At 31.9% G+C, this 25,505-nt stretch overlaps 1 protein-coding gene and 1 pseudogene across 4 annotated transcripts in view; both read right to left on the reverse strand.

Moving 5' to 3' along the window:
• The window catches only part of TRDN (triadin), a 226,506-nt gene that overhangs the window by 116,727 nt on the left and 84,274 nt on the right, over nucleotides 1-25,505 (reverse strand). For 2 of the 4 annotated variants that reach the window (XM_039854433.1, XM_039854432.1), the window contains exons 4-6: nucleotides 25,268-25,327; nucleotides 16,036-16,095; nucleotides 1,646-1,828 (exon numbers count right to left, since the gene is read on the reverse strand). In XM_039854433.1, the coding sequence (XP_039710367.1) occupies nucleotides 1,646-1,828; nucleotides 16,036-16,095; nucleotides 25,268-25,327 (303 nt within the window). Of the gene's footprint in view, nucleotides 1-1,425; nucleotides 1,829-8,686; nucleotides 8,747-16,035; nucleotides 16,096-25,267; nucleotides 25,328-25,505 lie in introns of those variants that run through there. The other 2 variants (XM_039854431.1, XM_039854434.1) reach the window with 2 other exon arrangements.
• LOC120596344 (uncharacterized) lies at nucleotides 25,006-25,124 on the reverse strand (annotated as a pseudogene).

Genomic DNA, 25,505 nt, shown 5'->3' on the forward strand with positions numbered 1-25,505 from the left:
GTAATACAATGCTATCTTTAATAAATCTTTTTACTGATAGAAATAAAATACAATATGTTACCCAGAAAATAAATATCATTTGAAAATGTTCTAATGATGTGTTTTCATCAATAAAATTAGGCACCCAAGAAACTGAAGATATTAAAAATGAACATCAGAAAGTATACTCATGTTTCTAATTAGTTTAGCTAGATAAGAATTTTGATACTCCCATATGTAACTGGCATGAATTTTTCCATACTATATTTATGGACAAAAAGTAAAAATATGCTTGGTATGTTTCAGCTGATTTCATGTGATTTTCTTCTTTTTTAAAGAGCAATCTAAAATGCAAAGTAAATTGTTTTTTCTTTCTTTTTTTGCCTTCCTTTCTTTTTTAAAATACAATTTAAGAATATAGATATTTTGTATATTTTTATTTTTTGATATAAATCAAAGCATTACTTATGAATTCAGAGGAAAAAGTAATTCTAAGATAAAAACAAGAGTTAATTGCAAAGACAAATACCATATAATCTCACCTGTATGTAGGACTAAAAAAAGTGTGGATGGTAAATTTCATATCTTGTATTTTATAATGGAAAAATTATTTTCAGTTTCATTGTTCAAATAGCTTACTCAGTAATAAAGTTTTGAAATATTTTAATGAAAATCTAAAAACATTTCTTAATTTTAGTCTTTAAATAAAATTATTCAAAACTACCAGAGCAAAGAAAACTTTTGTTTGCAACACACCCAAGAAACCTTTATAGAAATAGTCCTTACAAAGTAGATCCCACATTCTGCATGAGTAGTGTCAGGATTGTGTAGCAGCCTGGAGCCAGGAATGTACTTATGGAAAAAAAAGATTCAACAAGGGACAGAGATGTGAGACAATAAGGCCCTCAGTGGCCCTCTTAAAACTCTATCCTTTTATGTTCACATAGCAGCTTTCCATAAAAAATTTCAGATTTCTATTTCACCTCCATTTAAATGCTCTATTTCTATAAGTAGGGATGTAAATTTGACATCACTCTTGTTGAATGAAGATCAGCACAATGTGTCAGATACAGAGCTTTCTAAAGTCATACATTTAGTCAATAGATGCTGTCAAAGAAACTTAAGGGTTCTTTTCCCTAAACCTTCCTGCCTAATGAATTAATTGAATTCAATAACTCACTGTATATTCTAAATTATACATTCTTACAGAGGCAACAGGAATGTATAGATAGTTTCTATGATATTTATTCTATAAGATTTGAACATACACCCTCTTTAAAGCACTCCTGGAGTATTATCACTTTTTCCTGGACTGCTGTTCTCCAAAGCAGAACACATATAATTTTTGTTCTACCTCAATAGAAATCTCATGGCTCGAGAATTCAACATTTATCACCAACCTTTAAATAACCATGAATATTAACTCAAATTCCTTTTCAAAAATACTTCAAAATGCATCTTTAGATATGTGAACACATTTAAGTATTTCTGTAAATAAATTTTAATACCCAATTTACTGTATTTCTTTCCAGGTATATTTATTTATACAAGTCTTTTTCTCCCATTTGATGTCTGATCTCAGTCTTTTTCAGATTTTAATTTCATTGCATCTGCTTCTTGCCCAATATTCGCTTAGAACCTCCAGGCGCCTCATCTGAATGTTTACCTTTCTGTTCATGTTTAGACACAGCTGCGGTCTCTTTTTCATCCTTCTCTTTGGGTTTAGATGATGTTTTCTGTACTTCTTTTACTTTTGCAGTCATTTGCTTCACCTTCTCCTGTTTCCCACTTTTCACCTCCTTTTTAGTCTTTTCTTCAGTCTTTTCTTTGGTCTTAGCTTTCTTCTCTTCTGTATAGATTTAAGAAAAGTTGAATTGTTTTTGTTTATTTACCAACAGAACATTTAATCTTTCATTGGTTTTTAAGAACAATTTTAAAAGAAAGAGAAAAGAAAAAAAAATAGAAAAAGAGTGTCCCTGAGATAAATCTTTGACACAGATACTATTATCTGACTTTTATACAGTTTGTAAAGTGCCATGTTAGAGCGCACATACACACCCACAAAGTAGCTTACTTGCAAGTTGGGTTCTTTCTTAATTTTTACATGAAAACAATCATTTTTTAGGTAGTCAGGAAATTAGCATGTCATGAATGAGGCATTTGATATATGCAGGATATACAGGCATGTTTGATGAAAGTCAATGCCCAAACCAAAAAGCCCAATAAAAGAAACCTTTTGAAAGAATAGAATTATTGTGTTCCATAACTGAAATATCTTAAAAGTCATTCAAGAAACTAAACCATCAACACAGTATTTTTTTAAAGATAACTATTAGGGATGCAAATATAAAATTATTCACAGTGGTTGTGACTGATAGAAATAAAACAATAAAATCCATTAATGGATGACTCAGAGACATTCAGTCCCCAATGATTTGACTTTAAAGAGACAAAAAAACAAAAAGAGCAGAAACTGACTATTGGCTCTTGACGATCTTAAATCAGAAATAATAATTCTAATCGCTTTTAAAGCCCTTAAATATATTCTGGTAAACAAGAATATAAGCTATAAGTTAGATTACATATAAACATACATATGAATTTTAATATATATATATATATTTCTATACAAACATAGTTTTTATTTGCTATTATATGCATTTGGAGGGAGAGAACTGGAAATGTGAATTAATCAGTCTGAATTTTTCATTATTTAAAAAAGCTATAATAATATAGTATACATTTATAGAAATTGTTTATAATAGATACTGTATAATGGACATTATTTACTCTATGGGATCACTCAACATTAGCAGATGCCACAGTAAACCTACTACAATGTTGAACTCTCTCACGTTATTTACCAATGTAATGGCTAGCCTTTACTGTCACTTAACTTGAAGAATTTGATGAAAATATTATAATCAAGTTTCTTGATTTTAGTACATAAAGCAATGATTTAAAACTAAGTTAAGGTAATATTGTGAGATCCAGTGAAAAGTAAAAGAAAGAATAAAAATGATAATGCCTGATGCTTGCAAAACCAGAATCATCTGCAGTACTGCATTCAACTGAATGGACCACCACCTCCCAAAGCACTGTTTCTCAGAAACTTTGCAGGGAGATGTTGATACTGTGTTAGTGGGAGGGGAGATATTCCTAAGATCAAATAAATATGAAAACACTAAGTTAAACCAGATTCTTTAATATGGATTTCTCAAAGCTGAATTGTATTGAGAATCTTCAAGGAGAGAAATTATACTATGTACTGTTTCCAAGCTACTTGACCATAAATAAAATTCACATATAAAAAATTACCTAATTTCTCCACAAACTTGCAATATCTTTGTGGTTTCTGTGACAATATTCAATTGGGGATTTTATTCTACACTCTTTAAACCATTTCTAAATCTCCTTTGCTGATTTCTACTCTTTCTTACTACAGACTCATTTCTGTGACTGAAGCCATCAGCTCTGTGCAAATGACTTTAAATCAATATTATTCCAGAACTGCACACCAAATATTTATTACGTTTTGTCTGGAGAGGAAGTTCCACTGAGATAGCCAACAGTACCTCAGATATATATAACTCATATATGTTTGCCTAACAAAATCTTCCACAGAGCCTACCATGGCCTGGACTTGCTAGTTTCTGGAGCTCTAAAGATCAGCAGAATAATATCCCTTACTGAAGAAAGCTTAGTACAGCATTTAAACACATGTGGTTCCATCCTATCTCTCCTCGCACAGCATCTTTCTAAAAATTTCTTCCTCCGCTAAACTAGTTTTTTAAAAATATATATATATATATTGCATGTATTTTCCACATGTCAAACATTGCCAGGTATCACTCTCTATATTTTTCATGTTTTCCACATATATAAATTTTTTGTCTGTTCAATTTATATGCAACTAATGACTCTGTCATTGGAATTAACCATTTGTTCACCTGAGCTTCCATTTGCCTCAACTTTTATTAAAGTATATATGTTATTCCTTGTAATATATCTTTTATTACAGATGGTTGATCACATGTGTCTTCCCTACAAACTGAAAGCAATTTGAGAATAGAAATCTATATTTATTTTTGCAGCATCATAATGTCTAACACAGTGCTTTTTTCAGAGGAAACGCAGAATAAATGTTTACTAAATTAGCAATTTTGATCCAGGAGTGAAAACAGTAAATATTTTAATATATTCCGATCATGTATATAATATAGTGTTATAGATTGCATATGTAAATATGTGTTGAGAAATAAACTTGACAAAACTTGGAATATTTGCCAACTAGTTTTTTGTTTATACCTTTTTTGTGTGTGAAATTCTTAATTTAGTTACCCTAAATGACACCTTATCCATTCCTTGTCAGTAGCAGTCGATTTAACTTTAGATTGATACTGTAAAATTAAAGATATGAGAAATTCAGATCTACTTTTAATGCCATTATAATTTGTACAGGAACAAAGATCATTTTCTTAAAGACAAGATCACATCTAAAACAAACTCATTTTTATCAATGGTTTTGAGTATAAAAGTAACAAAATATTCCCTACCAATTTTAGACATTTGTCAGTGATCTTTCTCTTTGAAATAAATAACTTTACCTTACATTAAAAACAAAAATGAGTCTACAATCATGCCACCCTGAACAAGCCTGATCCCGTCTGATCTTGGAAGCTAAGCAGGGTCAGGCCTGGTTAGTATTTGGATGGGAGACCACCTAGGAAATAATAAAAAATAAAAAAAATAAGGGAATGTAAGCTGACAAAGTCCTTGCAATCTGTGAGGTCAACCGAGGACTGCCTCACCTAAAAAAATAATAAATAAATAAAAATAATAAAAAATAAAAAAATGAATGAGAACTCAACAATGATATGAACAATAACATGAAACTAAAGCAACACCCAATGTCTATTTATTTCTGTCAAAATGGGTTAGTGTTCTTAAGTTACTTGCCAAAATAATCTTCTTGATTTTTCTCAAAAATAATTTAAGTGATATTTAGACTTAGGAGTTCATTAAGGAACAAAAAAGCAAAAAGGAAGACATTTAATTCATGACTTTAGCAAATGTAAAACAGAATGGTCTAATCAAAAGAATGATATCAGCAAATTTGATCTAATTTTGCAAATAACATTACCCATAAGTGACTGTACCAGAATCGAAATGTTGTTTGCCAAAGCAGGGAAACCACATTACTCAATAAACATAATAACATACTGTATATTTTTGGTGTTAAGACATAACAAATTTCAACTCTCATTCATTAAGGAACTGCCAACTGCTTGACTTCTCTGTGCTTTAGTTTCCCTGCATTAAAAACATAATACTACTGTAACTGTCTCTTCCTTTATGGAAGCTGTGAAAGTAAGTAAAATAATGTGAGCAAAAGAATTTTGTTTTTGGAAAAAAATACATAGAAATGTTTAATATTGATATAAATTATTAATATTCACATACACGACATTCCTAGAACTCTTTGGAGTTACCCTAGAACTTATACACAGTTTGATGTATAGCAGGAATTACTATTTTACAAATGAGAGCTCTAGGAATCAAAAAACCATTTGCCAAAGGTGGTGCAACTAATGAGTCAAGAGTAAAAGCAATAGAACCATTATGCTTGACCCTTTTCCCCATTAAACTAATTCGTGTGATATTATTAATAACCTCTGAGGATGATACCAAAAATATATTTTACAACACATGAAGGGAGATATAAATATATGCAGATGAGTGAAAACAGTAGAAAGATTTCTGAAAGTGATCAAAACAGTAAGCGACCTTACTTCATCAAACTCACAGGTAACTGAATGTTGTTATTTCTGGGTCTGTTAGACAGCCTGGCCCAAACTTGGCTTACATCATGCTTTTTTATTTCTATCATTCTCTTTTTCTTCTTTTTCCCTGTCTTTGTTATTTTTAATGAAACAGGCTAGTTTTCACAGTGGAGATGAGATCCTACACATGAGGCCCATTTTTCCCCAGTAGGAAGTCCTGAGGTGGTTCAGCCTGTTGCTCTTGGCCAGGCTGTGCTTGAAACAGAGCAAGGAACATATTGTATTCCATGAGAGTGTCTCTGGGAATCAAAGGTCTGCAGATAGTGATTCTGCTTTAACTGATCAAACCTTACAAATATGATAGGTTATCTTTGTTTCCAATTTAAATGTTACATTCTATAATGTGACATTTTAATCTTAATCTGTTTTCTCCAAAATTGCCCATTATACAAAGAGTATTTCCTATGCATTTCTCACATTTCCAACAATGTGTGTGTATATATATACATATATATAAAATAAAAATAAAAATAAAAATTATATATCAGTGTGTGTATATATATACACATGCATATATACACATACATTTACATGTATACACATATACACATACATGTTTGTTTATATCTATGATCTCATAAGAATATAAGTATATAAATAAAGTACTTGTGATTTATGGCAGGCCAGGGTGATTTAAGATGGCCCCAATGATCCCCACCTCCTGGTATTCATATTTTCTCCATTTGAAAACAAACTGGCTTAGAAATTTGCTGCTAACCAATAATATGTAACTTCAATGACCAGTCTACATAAGATTGTTATTTCTCTCTTACTAGCTGATTTTTCTTGCTAGGTATGACAAAGCTAACTATCATATTAATGAGACCCATGTGGCAAAGAACTGAAAAAGGTCTCTTGATAACAACCAGAAAGAGGTGAGGCCCTCAGTCAACAGGCCTTGAAGAACTGAATTTTGCCAATGATTAAGTAAATGAAGTAGGAAATGATCCTTCCCCAGTTAAGCCTTAAGTTGGGACTGCAGTCCTGTCTAATATATTGACTGCAGTCTTGTGTAACATTGTGAAGCAGAGGGCTGATCTAAGCCATACCCAGATTCTTGGCCCACAGAAACTGTGAGATAATATAGGTGTGTTGACTTTAGCTTAAAAATTCGTGCTAATATTTTACATAACAATAAATAATACAATATTAACTAAATATTTGTTGAAATAATTTATTCATTTTTGGAAAGAATACTTGATTTATACTTAGTTCACTTAGGAGTTTTGTCTTAATGCAATTACATACTAGTTATATGATCTCGCTAAATTTTCTCTCCCTGGAGGTCAGTTTCTTCATCTGTTAAGTTAGGTAATTAGCTGGGATGATCCCTTCTAATATCCCTACTAGTTTTAAGGCTATATATGTATATATACATACACACACACAAATGTTCATATGTTTATCTAATAATATGTATATCTAATTATATATGTATGTAATTATATATAATTTTATATATATAAATTTATGTAAATTTATTTTTATTCAAATTTGTCAAATAGAAAAGAACTAAATAGAATAAAAAACTTATTTAGTTTATAAATTTCATCTTGAGACTAAATTAATGCTACCTTTTAGAAACAAAGTCTCAATTTACAATTCATTCATCTTTAGTTCAATAAAATGATATTTTGTTATCTCACTGAAAAATTTAGTAAAAGATACATCTGCCTCAAATATTTAATTATTTTACATTGTATAAACACATTGAAATTTGAAAATAGATTCCAATTTTTATCTAAATGATTAGTCCCTTGAAAATACTAGATTGAAAATTCTAAAATATACTGATCTCATAAACCTATATTTAAAATATGAGGAAATTTAAATTTAGTAGTTAAGATTGAACTATCAATTAGAATCCATATCTTTCTAACATCAACCAATTGGTAGACAAAATTAGAACAATACAAGTTGATTCACATAATCCTCCAAAATACAAAACATTACATTGATATTCAAATTGATTTACTACTTTTTTTTTTGGTGTATTATTAAGACACTTTAGGTCTTTGATGGCTTAAAATATTGATCGAGGTGTATGCATTACCTTTTCTTTTTGAAGAAAAAAAGAAATCCTGAATTGAGTCTTCCAAAATCAAACTCAAGGTGTAACACTGGTCAAAAGTTGTAAACCAGAAATGTTGTGATAGCTTCCTATTGATGTAGCAACAAATTACCAAAAGCTCAGCTTCTTAAAACAGCATTCATTTAATATCTCCTAGTTTCCACAGTTCAAAAGTCTTGGCACGATGTGACTCAACCACATTCTCTATATAGGGTTGACAAGGCTAAAACCAAGACGTCAACAGGGCTGCATTTCCTACTGCAAGCTCTGACGAACAGTGGGCTTCCACACGTATTCAAAGCGTTTGCAAAATTTTTCTCATACTTTCCATGTGCCCTCCTCAATTTTCAAGCCATCAATGGGGGGAAATTTCTCCTCACACTTTTTTGTCTCATTACTATGCATTTAAAGTTTCATGAGATTATACGGAGCCCACCTGGATGATCCAGAATAATCTCTGTAATTTAGATTAATCTTAACTACTTCTGCAAACTTTTTTGGTATGTGATGTAACAGCCACTGGGATGACACCAAGGGATGAAAGTCATGGGGGACAAAACTCTGCCTACCACATATGAAAAAGCCCTTCATTTTCCTCTCAAATTTTGAGGTGCTCTATTATTTTAAGTATTCAGTTTTATTATTCTTTGGATATTAAATTTTAATTGTAAAGCCAAATTAACTTCTCACATAAAAGAAATACTAAATGCTTATAATCATCTAGCTGTTACCAAAAATGTAAATTTGAACAGAAAAAGAATTTACTTATGAAAATAATAAAGAGAAAAGTTACCTTTTGCCACTGTCTTTGTTTCTGTTTTTTCTTTTTTCTCCATTTTTTCCTTGTGAGTTGCTTAAACAGAAAATTTTATATTAGTACATCCTATTAATAGATTCCAAGACAAAGCTTTCTCTTTATCTCAGGTTTATAGCCACAAAAATCATGAACTATTTTGAAGATTGATGGCATTAATGAGCTTAATTCAATAATAAAGATTTACCAATATAATAATAACTGAATAGAGTCCAATTTTAAAGACTTGACATTGAGACTTAGAAAGCATTTCGAATGCTAATCTCACCCTTCTTTTTAAAGTCATTATTCCAGATAGAATGATATGGGTTTTCAAAAAAGACAAACTGAGGGAAAAGAATTTTATAAGAATTTGTTGAAAGATATATCATTTTATCTCTCTAGGATTAATAAAAAGAAACAATTAAATCATGACTAGAGCTTTGATTAAACACAATATTTCTTATCAAAGACACAATTGTGTAGTGGGTCTCACTATATGTGATTGTCTTATGTATTGACAAAATGCTTAGCCTCTCTGATCTCTACTTACTAAATGCCCTACATGCCAGCGATATTTTGACAACCAGTTTATTTTTTGATAGTTTCCCAAATCAGCATATATTTTTCAACATTTATATGCTATTTCCTAAAGAAAAAGAATGAAAATAAAAAATTTTAGAAAATTAAATTATATCAATTTAATTAAATATTTGGGTAAAGAAAAGAACCAAATTCTTAGACTAAAAAGTTGGAGTCTCAATTCTTTCCATTTCTCCAAGAATAGAATAATAATGCCTATAAGCTCTACTTATATTATAAAAAGAGAGAAATATCCTTAAAATAAGTGCTTAAAAACTGTTCTTTTAAAATGCAGTCTATGATATTTGCAAACCATACTTCCAATAAGGGGCTAATACCCAAAATATATAAAGAACTTATACAACTCAACAATAAAAAAAAACAAACAAACAATCCAATTAAAAAATGGACAGAGGAACTGAACAGATACTTTTCCCAAGAAGGCATACAAATAACCAACAGATATATGAAAAGATGCTCAACTTCACTAGATATAAGGGAAACGCAAATCAAAACCACAACAAGATACCACCTCATACCTGTTAGAATGTCTATTATCAACAAGACAAGAAAATAAGTGTTGAAGAGGATGTGGAGGAAAAGGAACCCTCAAATTGCTATTGGGAATGTAAATTGGTACAGTCACTATGGAATACAGTACGGAGGTTTCTCGAAAAATTAAGAATAGAACTACCATATGACCCAGTAATCCCTCTGCTGGGTATCTACCTAAAATATTTGAAAACATTTATTCTTAAAGATATATGTACCCCTGTGTTCATTGCAGTATTATTCGTGGTAGCCAAAATATGGAAACAATCCAAGTGTCCTTCGATGGATGATTGGATAAAGAAGATGTGATGCACAAACAAACAAACAAACTCACTGACACAGACAACAGTATGGTGGCTACCAGAGATAGAAGGAGGATGAGTGGAGGTTAAAGAGGGTAAAGGGGATCAAATATATGGTGATGGAAGGAAACTAGACTTTGGGTGGTGAGCACACAATGCAGTATACAGATGTTATATTATAGAAATGTACATTTGAAATTCATATAGTCTTGTTAAGCAATGTTATTCAATAAATTTAATAAAACATAAATCAAGTGAGATAATTCATGTAATATAGTAAAAAAATATATACAGTCTATAAATGGTTTCCCCTAAATCTTGTAGAGATGATGCAAGCCTCATAGACTCAAAATGAAAGGATGGAAAATGATATTTCAAGCAAATGGCATTCAGATAAAAGTAGAAGTAGTGGTACTAATATTGGACAAAATAGACTTCAAAATAAAAAAGGTAAAGAAAGATACTGAGGGACACTTCATAATGATAAAGAGAATCATGCACCAAGAAGACATAACACATATTAATATCTGTACCCTCAATTAGGGAGCCCCATTTGTAAATGTAAAGCAAGTACTAAGAGAACTAAAGGGAGAATCAGACCAAAACACTATTACATTAGGGGACCTAAATACCCCACAGATCATCTAAACAGAAAATCAATAAGGACATAACATCCTTAAATGACACATTAGACCAACTCAACATAATTGACATTTTCAGAGCCTTCCATCCCAAAACAGCTGCTTATACATTCTTCTCTAGTGCACATAGAACATTCTCAAGAATTGAATACATACTGGGACATAGAAATAGCCTCAACAAATATAATAGGATTGAAATCATACCAATCATGTTCTCTGATCATAATGCCTTGAAACTAGAGATCAACTGCAGAAAGAAATCAGGAAGAACCACAAATACATGGAGATTAAACAACATGCTACTGAACAATAACTAGGTCAGAGCAGAAATAAAAAAAGAGATCAAGAAATACATAGAAACAAATTATAATGACAGTACAACATATCAAAATTTGGGACACGGCAAAAGCAGTCATAAAAGGAAAGTTCAAATCATTACAGATCTACCTCCAAAAACAAGAACAAGCTCAAATAAACAACCTAAAGCTTCATCTTAAAAAAACTAGAAAAGGAAGAACAAATAAGACCTAAAGTTAGCGGAAGGAAAGAAATCATCAAAATTAAAGCAGAACTAAATGAAATTGAAAACAACACCAACAACAACAAAATAGAAAAAAATAAATGTAACCAAGAGCTGGTTCTTTGAGAAGTTTAATAAAATTGACAAACCTCTGGCTAGACTTACTAAGAAAAAAGAGAAAGGACACAAACAAAATCAGGGATGAAAGAGGGGAAATTACGGCTGACATCACAGAAATACAAAGGATCATGCAAGAATACTACAAAAAAGTATATAACAGTAAATTTGATAACCTAGAAGAAATTGACCAGTACTTAGAAAAATACGACCTTCCTAGACTGAATCAAGAAGATCTGGCAAATCTAAATTGAATGATCAGCAGTATGGAAGTTGAAACAATCATCAAAAACCTACCAAAAAGTAAAAGTCCAGGACCAGATGGCTTCACCAGTGAATTCTACCAAACATTCAAAGAAGATTTAATACGTATTCTCCTCAAACTTTTCCAAAAAAATCAAAGAGAAGGCAATACTTCTCAACTCATTTTATGAGGCCAATATTACTCTGATACCAAAACCTGGTAAAGATAACACAAAAAAAAGAAAACTACAGACCAATATCTCTCATGAACACAGATGCAAAAATTCTAAATAAGATGCTAATGAACCAAATACAGCAACATATTAAAAAAATTATACACCATGATCACATGGGCTTCATCCTAGAGACACAGGGATGGTTCAACATGTGCAAATCGATTCTAGTGATACACTACGTAAACAAATGTAAAAAATAAGAATAATATGATCATATCAGTAGACGCAGAAAAAGCCTTTGATAAGATACAGCACCAATTTATGATCAAAACACTTAACAAAATCAGTAGAGAAGGAAAGTACCTTAACATAATAAAGTCCATATATGACAAACCCTCAGCCAACATTATACTTAATGATGAAAAACAAAAAACCTTTCTTCTAAGATCAGGAACAAGGCAAGGCTGTCCAGTATCACCACTGCTATTCAGTATAACATTGAAGGACCTAGTGAGTGCAATTCGATAAGAAAAAGATATAAAAGGCACCCAAATAAGAAATGAAGAAGTAAAACTGTCATTTTTTGTGGATGACATGATTCTCTATATAGAAAACCCTAAAGACTCCATAAGAACACTATTAGAAACAATAAGCAAATACAGTAAAATCTCTGGATACAAAATCAACACTCAAAAATCCATAGCGTTCCTATGAAGTGTCAGAAAAAGAAGTGGAAAAAATAATTTCTTTTGGAATTGGAACAAAAAGAATAAAATACCTAAGAATAAATCTAACGAAACATATGAAGGACCTACATAATGAAAACTACAAGACCCTATTAAAAGAAATCAAAAAAGATACAAACAAATGGAAAGCTATTCCATGTTCTTGGATTGGAAGAATCAGTATAGTTAAAATGACCATATTACCTAAAGCATTATACAGATTTAATGCAATCCCCATCAAAATGCCATTGGCATTTTTAAAAGAAATGGAACAAAAAATCATCAGATTTGTATGGAAGCACAAAAGATCCCAAATTGCTAAAGCCATCCTAAGAAAAAAGAACGAGGCTGGAGGCACCACTCTGCTCGACTTCAAATTATACTACAAAGCGATAGTAATCAAAACAGCATAGCATTGGCGGCAAAGCAGACACACAGACAAGTGGAACAGAATCAAAAGTCCAGAAGTAAACCCATATTCATATGGGCAAATAATTTTTGACAAAGCAACCTGAAACATACAGTGGAAAAAGGAAAGCCTCGTTAATAAATGGGGCTGGGAAAACTAGAAAGCCACCTGCAAAAGAATGAAATCAGACTGTTGTCTATTATCATACGCCGAAATTAACTCAAAATGGATTAAGGACCTGAATATAAGACCTGAAATAATAAAATGCATAGAAGAAAACATAAGAACTAAACTCAAAGACCTTGGATTCTATGAAATTGACCTCAAAGGCAAGGGAAGTAAAAGCAAAAATAAGTGAATAGGACTACATCAAACTAAAAAGCTTCTGCTCACCAAAAGAAATCATCAACAAGATAAAGAGAAAACCATCAGAATGGGAAAATATATTTGCAAGCAACGCCTCCAATAAGGGCCTAATAGCCAAAATATACGAAGAATTCATACAACTCAATAACAACAAAAAAAACAAGTGATCCAATGAAAAAATGGGCAGAGGACCTGAACAGACACTTCTCCCTAGAGGACATACAAATGGCCAACAAATATATGAAAAGATGCTCAACATCGCTAGCTATTAGGGAAATGCGAATCAAAACCACAATGAGATATCACCTCACACCTGTTAGAATAGCTGTTATCAACAGGACAAATATTAACAAATGTGGAGAGAATGCAGAGACAAAGGAACCCTCATACACTGCTGCTGGGACTGCAAATAGGTATAGCCACTATGGAAAACTGTATAGAGGTTTCTCAAAAAACTAAGAATTGATCTACCATATGATCCGCAATCCCTCTACTGGATATTTACCCCAAAGACTTGAAAATTCATATCTGAAAAGATATCTGCACAGCAATATTCATAGCAACATTATTCACAGTGGCCAGGACATGGAAGCAACCGAAGTGTCCTACAATAGATGATTCGCTAAAGAAGCTTTGGTACATATAAACAACGGAATATCACTCAGCCATAAGAAGAGATGAAATACTGTCATTTGCGATAACATGGATGGTCTTCGAGATAATCATGCTAAGCAAAATAAGCCAGACAAAGTTGAAAATCACATGATATCACTTATATGTGGGATATAAACCTAAAAGCAACAAATGAACAGGACAAACAAACAGAGACTAGTGGTTACCAGAAGATAGTAGTTTCCAGTGGTTACCAGAGGGAGGAGATAGACGGTTAAAGGGGATCAAATATAGGAGGTAGGGGGAGGGTGAAGTGGGTAAAGAGAATCAAATATATGGTAGCTGAGAGAAACTGGACTTTGGGTGGTTAACACACACCCAAAGAATATACAGATGTCAAATTATAATGTATACCTGAAAATTATATAATTGTATTAACCGATGCTACTTTGATAAACTTAATTTTTAAAAATAAATAAATAAATAAATAAATAAAAGGCAACACATTCTTAATTATTTTTTTAACAATTCTTTTTTTAGCCACTGTGAAGGTTGAAAAAAACTATAAGAAATATAAAATTATTTGTTAGTCAGAATTCTAACAATTCTGTATAACTCAATAGCAGATGGGAAATAGACACTTGTTTCTAGAATAAAGAAGATAGCTGTATTAAAATTCATGAATATTATCACTAAGTAAACATTAATAAAATAACAATTATTTAACTCAAATTTTCAATTGTGAGTATATAATAAAGAAAAATTGAAGCATATTTCTACTGACCCAATTTCTAAATACCATAATACATTCTAGCTAAGTAAAATGTTTCACAAAGCAAGATAACTGAGGAGGCTATGCATATTGTGAACACATAAATCAACTGAAATCTAACACATAATCCACTCCTAAACAAGAGCCAAAAATAAAATCAGAATTTTATTTCACATCACACATTAAAATGGATTTTTGATGAATTAAATTTAAATGTAAAATACAAAACTAATTTTTAAAACTTGAGGAAAATATTAGTAACTATTGATTTAATCTTTGCATAAAGATTTAAAAGCATAAATATCAAAAGAAAATATCAATGTATCTAATCACATAAAAATTCAAGAATCTAAACACATACACAAATACACACACACGCACTTACACGTGTCTATTCACATGAACAGAAACTCTAACATTAACTCCGAAACTGAGAAAAATATTTTTAAAAGTGACAGATCAAGAATATATACCCAAATGACATGCACACATATCATCAGGAAAAATGTGTAATAAGCATTAACAGTTACACGAGAAATATACATGGCTAAAACTCGTACTTAAATCCTTCAATCTACAAATAAGAAGCACTTAAAAGATAAAGTGAAAGAAAATATCTGCATTAAATTCAATTTTTTTTTTAAGAGAATGAGGAAAATATCTATTTACCGATATGGAAAGATCTCTAGGACATATCATCAAATTATAAAAGCCAGAATATAGGACATGCTAAATTTTGTATAAAAAATTGGTAGAAACAACAATCTATACTATCATATAAATTCATAATGAAGCCCTGAAAGATACATATAAAACTCATAAAAGTAGTTTAGTGTGTGTACGCATAGGTAAGATGGATTGGGAACCTGGAAGTGGGCGCAAGGCAGGAGGAAGCTTTTCACAGTGCATCTTTATCTATTAAATAATAAGTTTGCGTTGCTCATTCTAAACAAGTAAAAATTAAATAACATTTTAAAATCCAGTTTAATAGGTAAAAGATGCAAGTTAAATAATGAAGTATGCTTTCTTACCTATCAAACTGGCAAATATTTTCTGAATAGCGTCCTCACTGATAGCTAAGGCAGTCAGTCTCAAAACTGCCAGGGGAAAAATTGACTCAACTTTTCAAAAAGTAAATTGGTAATAGAGTTGAAGAGTCTTAAGTATTTTATTTCCTTCAACCCAGAAATTACTCTTTTCAGATTAAATTCTAAGGAAATTATAATATAATTAAAAATATAAATTTAGGGTCATCTAAAATTTGATGTATAGGGGAGGTCAAATGGAGAGAGAGACCAATGTGTAAAAACAGCAATAAGAAAAACAGCATACCTTTCTTCTCAGGTTTTTCTTTTTCTTTTATTTTGTCTTTTTCTTTTTCTCTTTGTGTAACTAGAAAAAAAATAGACAATACTTTTTATTTAAATAAGCAGAATGAAGGATGCGATGATTACATGTCAATCTTTGATGTAAAAAACTTATTTGCTGCCTTTGGAAATTTTTCTTTAACTGACATGAGATTTTACATAGTTAGAGGTTTAAACATTAAAATAATTGTAGATTTATTTATTTCTATTTTGATTTCATATCTAAGCACAAATTCGTACTAAAACCATTTCTAATTGCAAAGAATATCCAACTTTTCCAAATCTTTAACTTCAACTGAATTAAACGGAAAATTTTAAAAATGTATCATGCTAAATGCCAAAGTAGCCCATCTCAATACTGGAGAAGAGCCAAAAATATGAGACCAAAAATATAGAAGATAGTATTCTGAATATGAAGCAAAAAATAATCCATCTTAATAGTATGTTAATCTTCTACAGAAATAATCTACAATAAAAGTTTTTGAAAATATAGAAGACTGAGACTAGGATGATACCAACTCTTTTCAAAGAAAACAAAATTTAATTTAATATGAGCTGTGATCCAATAAAGTAATATAACAGTGCTCCAAGTTAAGTCCTAATCTTATCCTACAATTTAGTCATAACTCTTATTAATGGCACCTCCAATTATCTAAGCTAGAAACACAAGACTCATTTAGGATTTATCTTTTATTTTCCATTTTTTTAATCCATCAAGCTCTTTCAATCATATCTGTTTAATATTCCTCTTACTCATCTTCTTTTATCCAATACTACATTCCCTGCCTATCATTTATTTACACAAAGATATAGAAAGAGCACCTGCCAAGTGCTAAAGACCCTGCTAGAAAAGACAGACTCCATTCCTGTCAACATGATATCTGTGAGCTAGTAGACGATAGATGCTAAACAAATAATTACAAAGATAGTTAATTGCTGTTAATATAATTGCTGTGAAGAAAATATTCCCGGTAGCATGTCAATATATACAATGAGACCTAATCTAGACTGTGTGTTTGAGGAAGGCCCCTTGGTAGAAGTGACATTTAAGGATATGAAAGATGAGAAGAAATTAACCTAGTAAGTGAGTGGGAAGGTGAAAGGGGGAAAAAAATAATTTCAGAAGTTGAAGTAGGATGCCCTTCTAGGGTAGTTTATTATTACACATATTATTATGATAATATTCTGACTATTCTCTTGAACCTATATATTTAGGTTTTTCTCTCAGAATAACCTTTATAATATGAATATCTGATATACCGTTGACCTTTTATAAATAGTATCTCCCTCTTTGCTTAGCACAGTGTCTGTCAAAGAGTAGGTGGTATATCAAATATAAAAATATTTTATTGTTCCAGTGATCTGACAATGGCTTGTCAACCCAATCTTACCTACTAGGAATTCCCCCTTGAACTTTACATTCTCCTTATATCAGAATGCTTGGAGCTCACAAGCACGCCATGTGCCCTGTTAAGGCCTTTGCATTTCTGCCCATCATATCTTCCATCTAGAATTTCTACACCCACAATTCTTCTTTTCCCTGCACTCTTTCTCCATCTTACCTCAAATGCCTTCACCTCTATAAAATGTTCTTTAATCTCTACATATTTCATATACCAACCGCATAATGCTCATAATTCTATTTTAGCAATTAAATAATAAAACTGCAATTGTTAATGTATCTGGCTACCTAGTAAGTGAAATTTCTTTAGATACTATACTGTATTATTTTATTTTTACATCTATGGCTCATTATATAGTGTCTGTCACGTACTGGACTCTTAATAGATACTTGTGAATAAGCAAAATTCTAAAACATTATGAGTTATATTTATCTTCCAGTGCAATTCTATTTATTGATGATGTGGTATAGATAGAATAAACACAGTTTGCTTCCAATCATTAAAAATTTTTACGAGTTAAACTTTCTTAAATAGTTAAAACTCAGTGAGAAACAAACAAACAAAAATTACCATAGAAAATCTTTTTTGCTTTCTACAATCAATGATTCTTTTAGGTGTTTCTGAGGTACTAAATTCAATATAAATATCTGACAAAATAAGGAGAAGACATCAGTATTCATACATGACCACAAGTAGCTTATTTTGGTTCCTTTGGATCACTATTAATTAAGCTAAAAACCAAAAAGAAAATCTTGGCAAAAAGAAAGCCTCTTTTAAAGTTTCTCCAGAGGAAACCCAGTTTGCGTGAGATAAGCTGTATTTTTGGAACTCCGAATGGCAAAACCCCCAAGAGAACACCTAATCTGTGTCTCTGCCTCAGTGAAGGACCAGACCTTGCCCACCTTGAACAGCTGGTTGTCCACTCTGCTAAAGGATTTTCTGGTTGATGAGTGCATGGGAGTAAATGGAAGAATTAATACAAAATTAGAAGAGCAAGGGGATTGAATTCAAACTCTAATTAGCATATTAATGCCTCTTTCCTGTTACCCTGGGGGAAAATCTGGTTCCTCACTCGAAATTTTGATTTACAGACACAGTTCTGTATGCTGGAATTTCATTATCCCCCTCAGAAATGGCACTGTAATCCTGTTTCATGAAGCAGCTGGACCCATGTGCTCTAGGGGAACTACTCAAAATGGCAGAGAGCCACTAAAGCTTCTTGGATGGAAACTTCAAACTTTGGCAAGACTGAGTTCAAATACCAAGTTTTTAAATTTCTTTCATCAAAACAATGTAACCATCAATAATTGTGTTAATAGTCACTCTAAAAAAAAATAATAATTGCTACGACAAACGCATTTTCTTATACATCTCTTGGCTTAGAACCCACGGCCAAAATTTTTCATATATATAAGAAAAAAGTACCTTTTATTGTCACCAGATATGTTTGGCAGGTTACATCTTAGCTAGGACAGTTTTAGCTCAGGATAAAATAGCTCGTTGCACCTGCTAGAGCTTAGTTTGTTTGTCATCCTTATTTACAAGAAATACAAGTCCCTTCGGTATACTGATAATTAAAAACAAATGGAATCCAACAGTTGAATGGCCTTGATGTTTGGCATCTGAGTTGGCATGGCCCTGCTGTTCCTGCACTTGCCCAGACTCTGACCTTTCCCTGACCAGAACATTTAGCTCAACTCAACTTTGAGGCACGTCTCTCAAACTTCCTCATATGGTCCCTTTCCAGCACTCTGCAAGCTGTGCTCTGTGCTTTCACAGTGTTTGGCCCTGGCAACCTGCCAATCAGGCTCTGTGTCCTTTTCTGAAGTGTATCAGAACTCACAGTGCTCCTGACCTTCAGCTTCTTATCCACTAAAACTTTACCCAGGCCAAGCGGAAGGATTCAGGGCCAGGTTGTCAGAGCTCTTTGCTGATCTCTCTGCTCTTAGGACGAAAATCAAAAGTTTTGGTGCCAAAATTTTTAAAGTACTAATTTGTATAGGCTACTATATGTTTCAATTGATGGTTAGCAAGTAAATTTAATTAACCGAAATTCTGCAACTCCTACTTACTTCAGAACTACTATACAGAACTCCTACTTACTTCAGAACTACTACCCAGAACTACTAATCTTGAGGGCCCAAACCAAAAGAAATCAGATGAAAAAGCAAAAGACCATTATGCCTTTATACTATAAAAGACTTTGAGGAGAATGATTAGCTATAATAGATTTTGTTGATTTTTCTTTTAATTAATTTATCTACTCGGTTTTCTGGTGCTTTTGTGGGATGTATTAGTACTAAAGTGGTCTATAAATTTTAAGTAGGTCAATAGTTGAGAGCTTCATAAAATTCCTGTATATCCATGTTTTGAATTCATCATTATTTTTTTACGAACGAGCAAGATACACATTCATTTTTAACTCCTTAAAATTTCTCTGCTTTTGCCACCACTAAAGAAAAATGTCTAATGTACCTTTGGTTAGTGTGTATATCTCTGCATATGTTTCACTTTCTTCATAACTAATTTGTATAATTTCCATTCTGTGCTAAGGAAAAATGATCTACACACTTTTACATGACAAATGATGAATTCAATAGAAAAGCATTCTCGAGTACAGAAACATCTCAAGGATTATATTATTCATTCTTCCTACAGTAAGAATTTATCATTTTTAATTTAAAATAAGCATACAACTTTAGAGCTGGTTGGAAGCTAGGAGGTCAATTAGCCTGAACTTCTTTGTCAAAGGGTAAGAAAATAGGCTCATAAGAGTCCATGGCAGAGTAAAATAAGAATGCAGTTATTAGATTGCTAACCTAGTACTCTTCTCCCCAAACTAGACCACCTTGTACAACCCAGGATTATAAACTTGTTTTATGAACCAAGTGTGTTAATTGGATTCTCTATGCATGTTATCTACAATCTAGCCTACAATAGCATACACGCCTCTTTTTCATAATAAAATTATATTTACTTACATATTATTAAAGTGAAGATAGGCAAATTATCCAAAGTTACAAAGCTCATATGATGCATATGTTTTAAATCGCAAAACATATCTTTTAATTTCAAAATGAGTTTTACTTTCAAATCTGCTTTAATTGTATGAGTAATTTCCCCTTCTTCTGGGGCTACATAGCCGCAGTCAGAACTGTAATCACTTCCTCATAAGTGAATTACTACTGTGGAGGCACAGCTTTGTGCAGAGCCTTCAGTTCTCATTTTCCAGGTTTATCCTTCACTACTGCCAGAGAGGAAAAGAAAATATATTTTGTATTTTAAATAGTCAATTAAGTAGAGCTGAAAGAAGACAAAAGTAAAAGTTTATACAATACAAGCTGAATAAATTAATTTGCGGGCTTTGAAAGCACTTTTATAAAGGGCGCCAAGATATTTAGATATATTTAATGTCCTGTCCTTTTTGGCTTTTGAGCCTCATCTTCAGCAAAATCTCTTGCCAGCCTTTGATTCCCGCCCTCTAATTGTTTCCCAGAAACAATCCTAAACCAGTCGATCAGTTTTATCTTTATAAATTACTCATTTTAAAAATGTTCCTTTGACTTTGTGCATGTGATAACTGTTTTGGATGAAATTGTGTCACCTTGAAAAGATGTACCCCTAGTACCTCAGACTGTGACCTCAGTTGGAAACAAGGTCTTTATAGACATAATTAAGTTAAAATGAAGTCCCTAAGGTGAGACCTAATTCAACATTATTGGTGTCCTTATGAAAAGGAGAAATTTAGACTCTGGGACAGATATGCAAAGAGGAAAGAGACAGAGACACAAAGCACTTGAAGATGAAGGCAGAGATTGGAGTGATTTATCTAAAAGCCAAAGATTGCCAGCAAACCCCCAGAAAGCTGGGAGAAGCATGGAAGAGATTCTCCCTCCCAGTCATCTGGAGAAATCAACCCAGCTGAAATCTTGACTTCAGAGACAGTATACAGGCTACTATATCCTTCAATTGATGGTTTGCAACTAAATTTAATTAACCTCTCTAACTGTGGGACAATGCATTTCTGTTATTTTAAGCCACCTAAGTTTTGATACTTCATTACAGCCACCATAGGAAACGAAATCCTAGGAAACACACAAATCCCAAGCCATTCATTCCTCTAAGGCCTTACCAGAAAACTACAGTCAAACACACTCTGCAACCGAGATAGCCAATTATCTTCTCAAACTCCATCTCGTCTCCAGGACATCCCTTTGTGGAGTGCTTCCATACAATGGTATACTGTGTATTTGCTTTTTTAGATTTCTCATTGGACTGGGTCTTATCCTTCATTGAATTTTTACTGGCTGGCCTACTCTGCTGTTGACTACATGCCATCCATCAACACGCACTTCTGCCATGTGAACTTCTTCCCCATTCCTGAGGTCTGTTCTTCACCTGAACACCTGACAACCCAGATGCATATAGCAGAAGTCTATTGTTCTGGATGCCTAAAAGGCCCCCACCTAAAGACATCCATGTGGACATCGTTTTAAAATATTGGTTGAAGGAAAGTTCTATACGATATGCCTGAATCCTAGGACATGAGTTTAATTGACAGTGATTCTAACCTTGGCTACTCACTTGAATCATTAGAAAAGCTTAACTCAAACTCTGCCCTCACCTCTCAAATGTTAATGGCCACAGAACACAGTCTGCATGTGGATATATTTTTTAAAAACTATCCAGATGATTCTCAGGACCGGTCAGGGGTGAATACCACCCGTTGGCAACAATGACTCCTAGTTTTTTTAGCTTGAATAACTTGGATAGGTGGAAATATCAATTATTAGGAAAAATAATACAAAGGGCTAAAGACATTTTGTGCCATAAAAGTTAATGTGGGCTACAAATATATTGAGTGAAAGAAATTAGTTATCTGTGTTAAGTCAGATGACAGTTACGAAGAAGAGTCCAGAGACTTTTTATATTCTACTTCTTCAGTCTTTTCAAATATCGCAATTAACCAACCACCAGGGCAGGGCTCCCAAATTATTCAATATCTTAAATGCAATGTGAAGAGATTATCTAATTAAAAAAAATACTTGAGATAGCCAGGACATTCTGAAGTTTTTGATTTAAGGTGTATGAACATTGTGTATAAATTTCTAAATAAACATTAACTAACATGTCAGCACTTATACTTAAAATCAAAATAAGTACTCATTGCTAGGTTAATGATTAAAGGGCTTTCGCTGCAGCTCTGTGAAACCATCCCCTTTTTTCTCTAATGAAAAACATCAAACAAAATAAGTAGATAGACAAAAAAGGAACAAAAGTTACCTTTGCCTTATGAATTAAAATCTCTTAGATAATGTGGATGACTACAAAAAATTATTTTTTTATGAAAAAAGATAAGAATTGAAACATTAATTCTTTGACACTTTAAAAATGATTAGCGTTTTATATGAAATTATTTTGGAAATGTATGTTCTCTGGGATTCCCATTCTTCTGTTTCCTGTTTTCCATTTGATGATTAAATCATCTAGGTATGAGACTTTGGGCTTTTCCAATGACTTCACACTCCTAAAACCTTTTAGAATACCATATGAAGGAAGAAAAAAATAGACACAATAGGATGTGATTTCGCTTCTATAATCATCAAAATTTTCATCTCCCCCTAAAATATACCAGCTTCAGCATAATGAATATTTTTAAACTCAGATATATGCTGGTTTGTCTATAACCATTGCAAGTTGGTATTACTTTGGATATATTGTATCTTTTCTTTTAAGAATTCAAAATGCTTTGATAACAATTTAAATTGCTAATTATCCATTATAACCATAACTGATATGAAATGTGGCATATATATATATAAAAGATATATTTAAGTACATACATGAACAGTTATAAAACCACATTTACTTTCAATGAACTGCTTGGGAATAAAAAGTAGGCATTATTCTACTTGGATGAGGAAACTAAGAGGTAAAACAAAATCTTTTCATAATCACACAGAAAAAATGTGGAAAAAAAGAAACTATCTGAAGCCCATTTCAGTGTGGAATAGCTAAAACTCCATTTTCTCTTTCTTAAAAAATATTCACTTTCCCAAAATATATTTGGTCTATTCAGAAAATATATTCAGGTACTAATCTTTAGCCCAGCTTTTGAGAAATTTATTTTAAAGCTTAGCCAAATTCAGTGTTTTAATTATGCAAGACTCACTAGTTTAATAAACCCACTCTACAGCCCACTGCTCAAAGTCTTTAACAGCAGGATTCTAATAGAGCCAGGTCCAAAATGGAAATGGTACCATCTGCAGCACTACATTCACTCCAGCAGCACTCCTATTAAATTAATAGTACAGTGTGCAAGATAAAATAGCAGAGACGCCAATCGTGTGGAACCAGTTGAGTTTCTGTTTAACCTCCAGCAGATAGAAACACACAGCTAGCTTGGTCATGGCTAGTCAATCCATACCTAAGAGCTGTGTCCAATTTCCTTGACCAAAGGAATTGAGAACCAAAAAAATCAAGGGAAAAATAAGAATACATTAGTTCCCTAACTACAAATATAAATAGGTTTCAATTACTCCATTGAATGTCCCTGATTGTATAAGGACTGGCTGACTAATCTGAAATGAATTCAAACACTAGGATTAAAGATATAAAGTATGCAGAATGATATGAGTTCATCACAAAAAAAAGTACATGAATTATACATTTTTTTAAAAAAATGATATTTTAATATAGATTTATATATTGGTATAATTTTAGGTTAATTAGAACTACTATTATTTGAAACTTTACTATTTTGCAACTGATATTTACTGTAGGTAATTTTACACTAGTAGTATTGTCATAATAAATATTAGACGATATTTGATTTTCATCCCAGAAAAATAATTTTACTTTCTGTCTGTATCACACAATAATAGTAATTATGACATTTTTATTTTTGCTCTGGCTTGTGCAAACTAATGTGAGACTTACCACTGGAGAATCCTAGGCATTTTTAGAAATACGTCATTTTGAATGATTTTGCTTCCTATATATTTCTTTAAAGTTTTTTTGATTACATGAGCCACCTCCAGAAAAGTGATGCTTGTAAGATAAGGAACACAAGTGTTGGCCATTTTTAATATGGCTGTAATGCAAGACTGTAGTTACTAGATTCAGTTCAGATGAAAGGAATAGTAAGTATCACGTCACTGTTTATCTTCTCCTTAAGGCTATGTAAGAAAGCTGGGAGGCCGTGGCAATATGCAGTGAGACAACGTAATGATTGCATTTCTACATTAGAGATCTTAAAGATATTTCATGGCATAAAAAAATTCAAATTTAAAAAAATTAAACTCTGATTTATTTTAGAAAGTTATTAAAAGCAGGAAAAATATTTGCTAGTAAGTCAAAAAATATGTTTGTGGTATTATCTTACCTAATAAACATCAGTTGTAAATAACTTAAAAATTGTCATACATTTTAAAGTTAATTTGATTCCAATCATTAAATATTATTTATATATTGATGCCTGAAGTTAAATGGGAAGTAAAGGTACTTATTTATTCCTTTTTTTTTTTTTTTTATGTCTACAACACCTGGTCTTTCTAGGTGGTCTCCCATCCAAGTACTAACCAGGCCTGACCCTGCTTAGCTTCCGAGATCAGACGAGATTGGGTGTGTTCAGAATGGCATGGCCATAGACTAAGGTACTTATTTAAACACTCGAAAATTAAAACAAAATAAGTAAACAAACTAAACAAGAAAACTTTCCTTTCTCCCATATAAATGTACAAAATATATACACTAAATAAAAATAAGAAAAAAAACATAAAATTAAACACTCACCTTTAGTTTGTATTTTTCTTTCAGGTTTCTCCGGCTTTTCAGTTTTTTCTTTGCGTATTTCTAAGGAAAAATAAAATTTATAATTTAAAAGCTCTTTGTAAATATAAGCCATAACTATGACTTAAATTTTTTAATTCCACCATGAAAACTAAATTATTATCTCTAAGAAGCTTATAGATTGATCTAAAATAAAAGAGTTTGTAACATACTGCTAAGTCACTCATTTTTTGAAATAAGG

Source organism: Pteropus medius, unplaced genomic scaffold (genome assembly GCF_902729225.1).
Source record: "Pteropus medius unplaced genomic scaffold, Ma_sr-lr_union100, whole genome shotgun sequence".
Lineage (NCBI taxonomy): Eukaryota > Metazoa > Chordata > Mammalia > Chiroptera > Pteropodidae > Pteropus > Pteropus medius.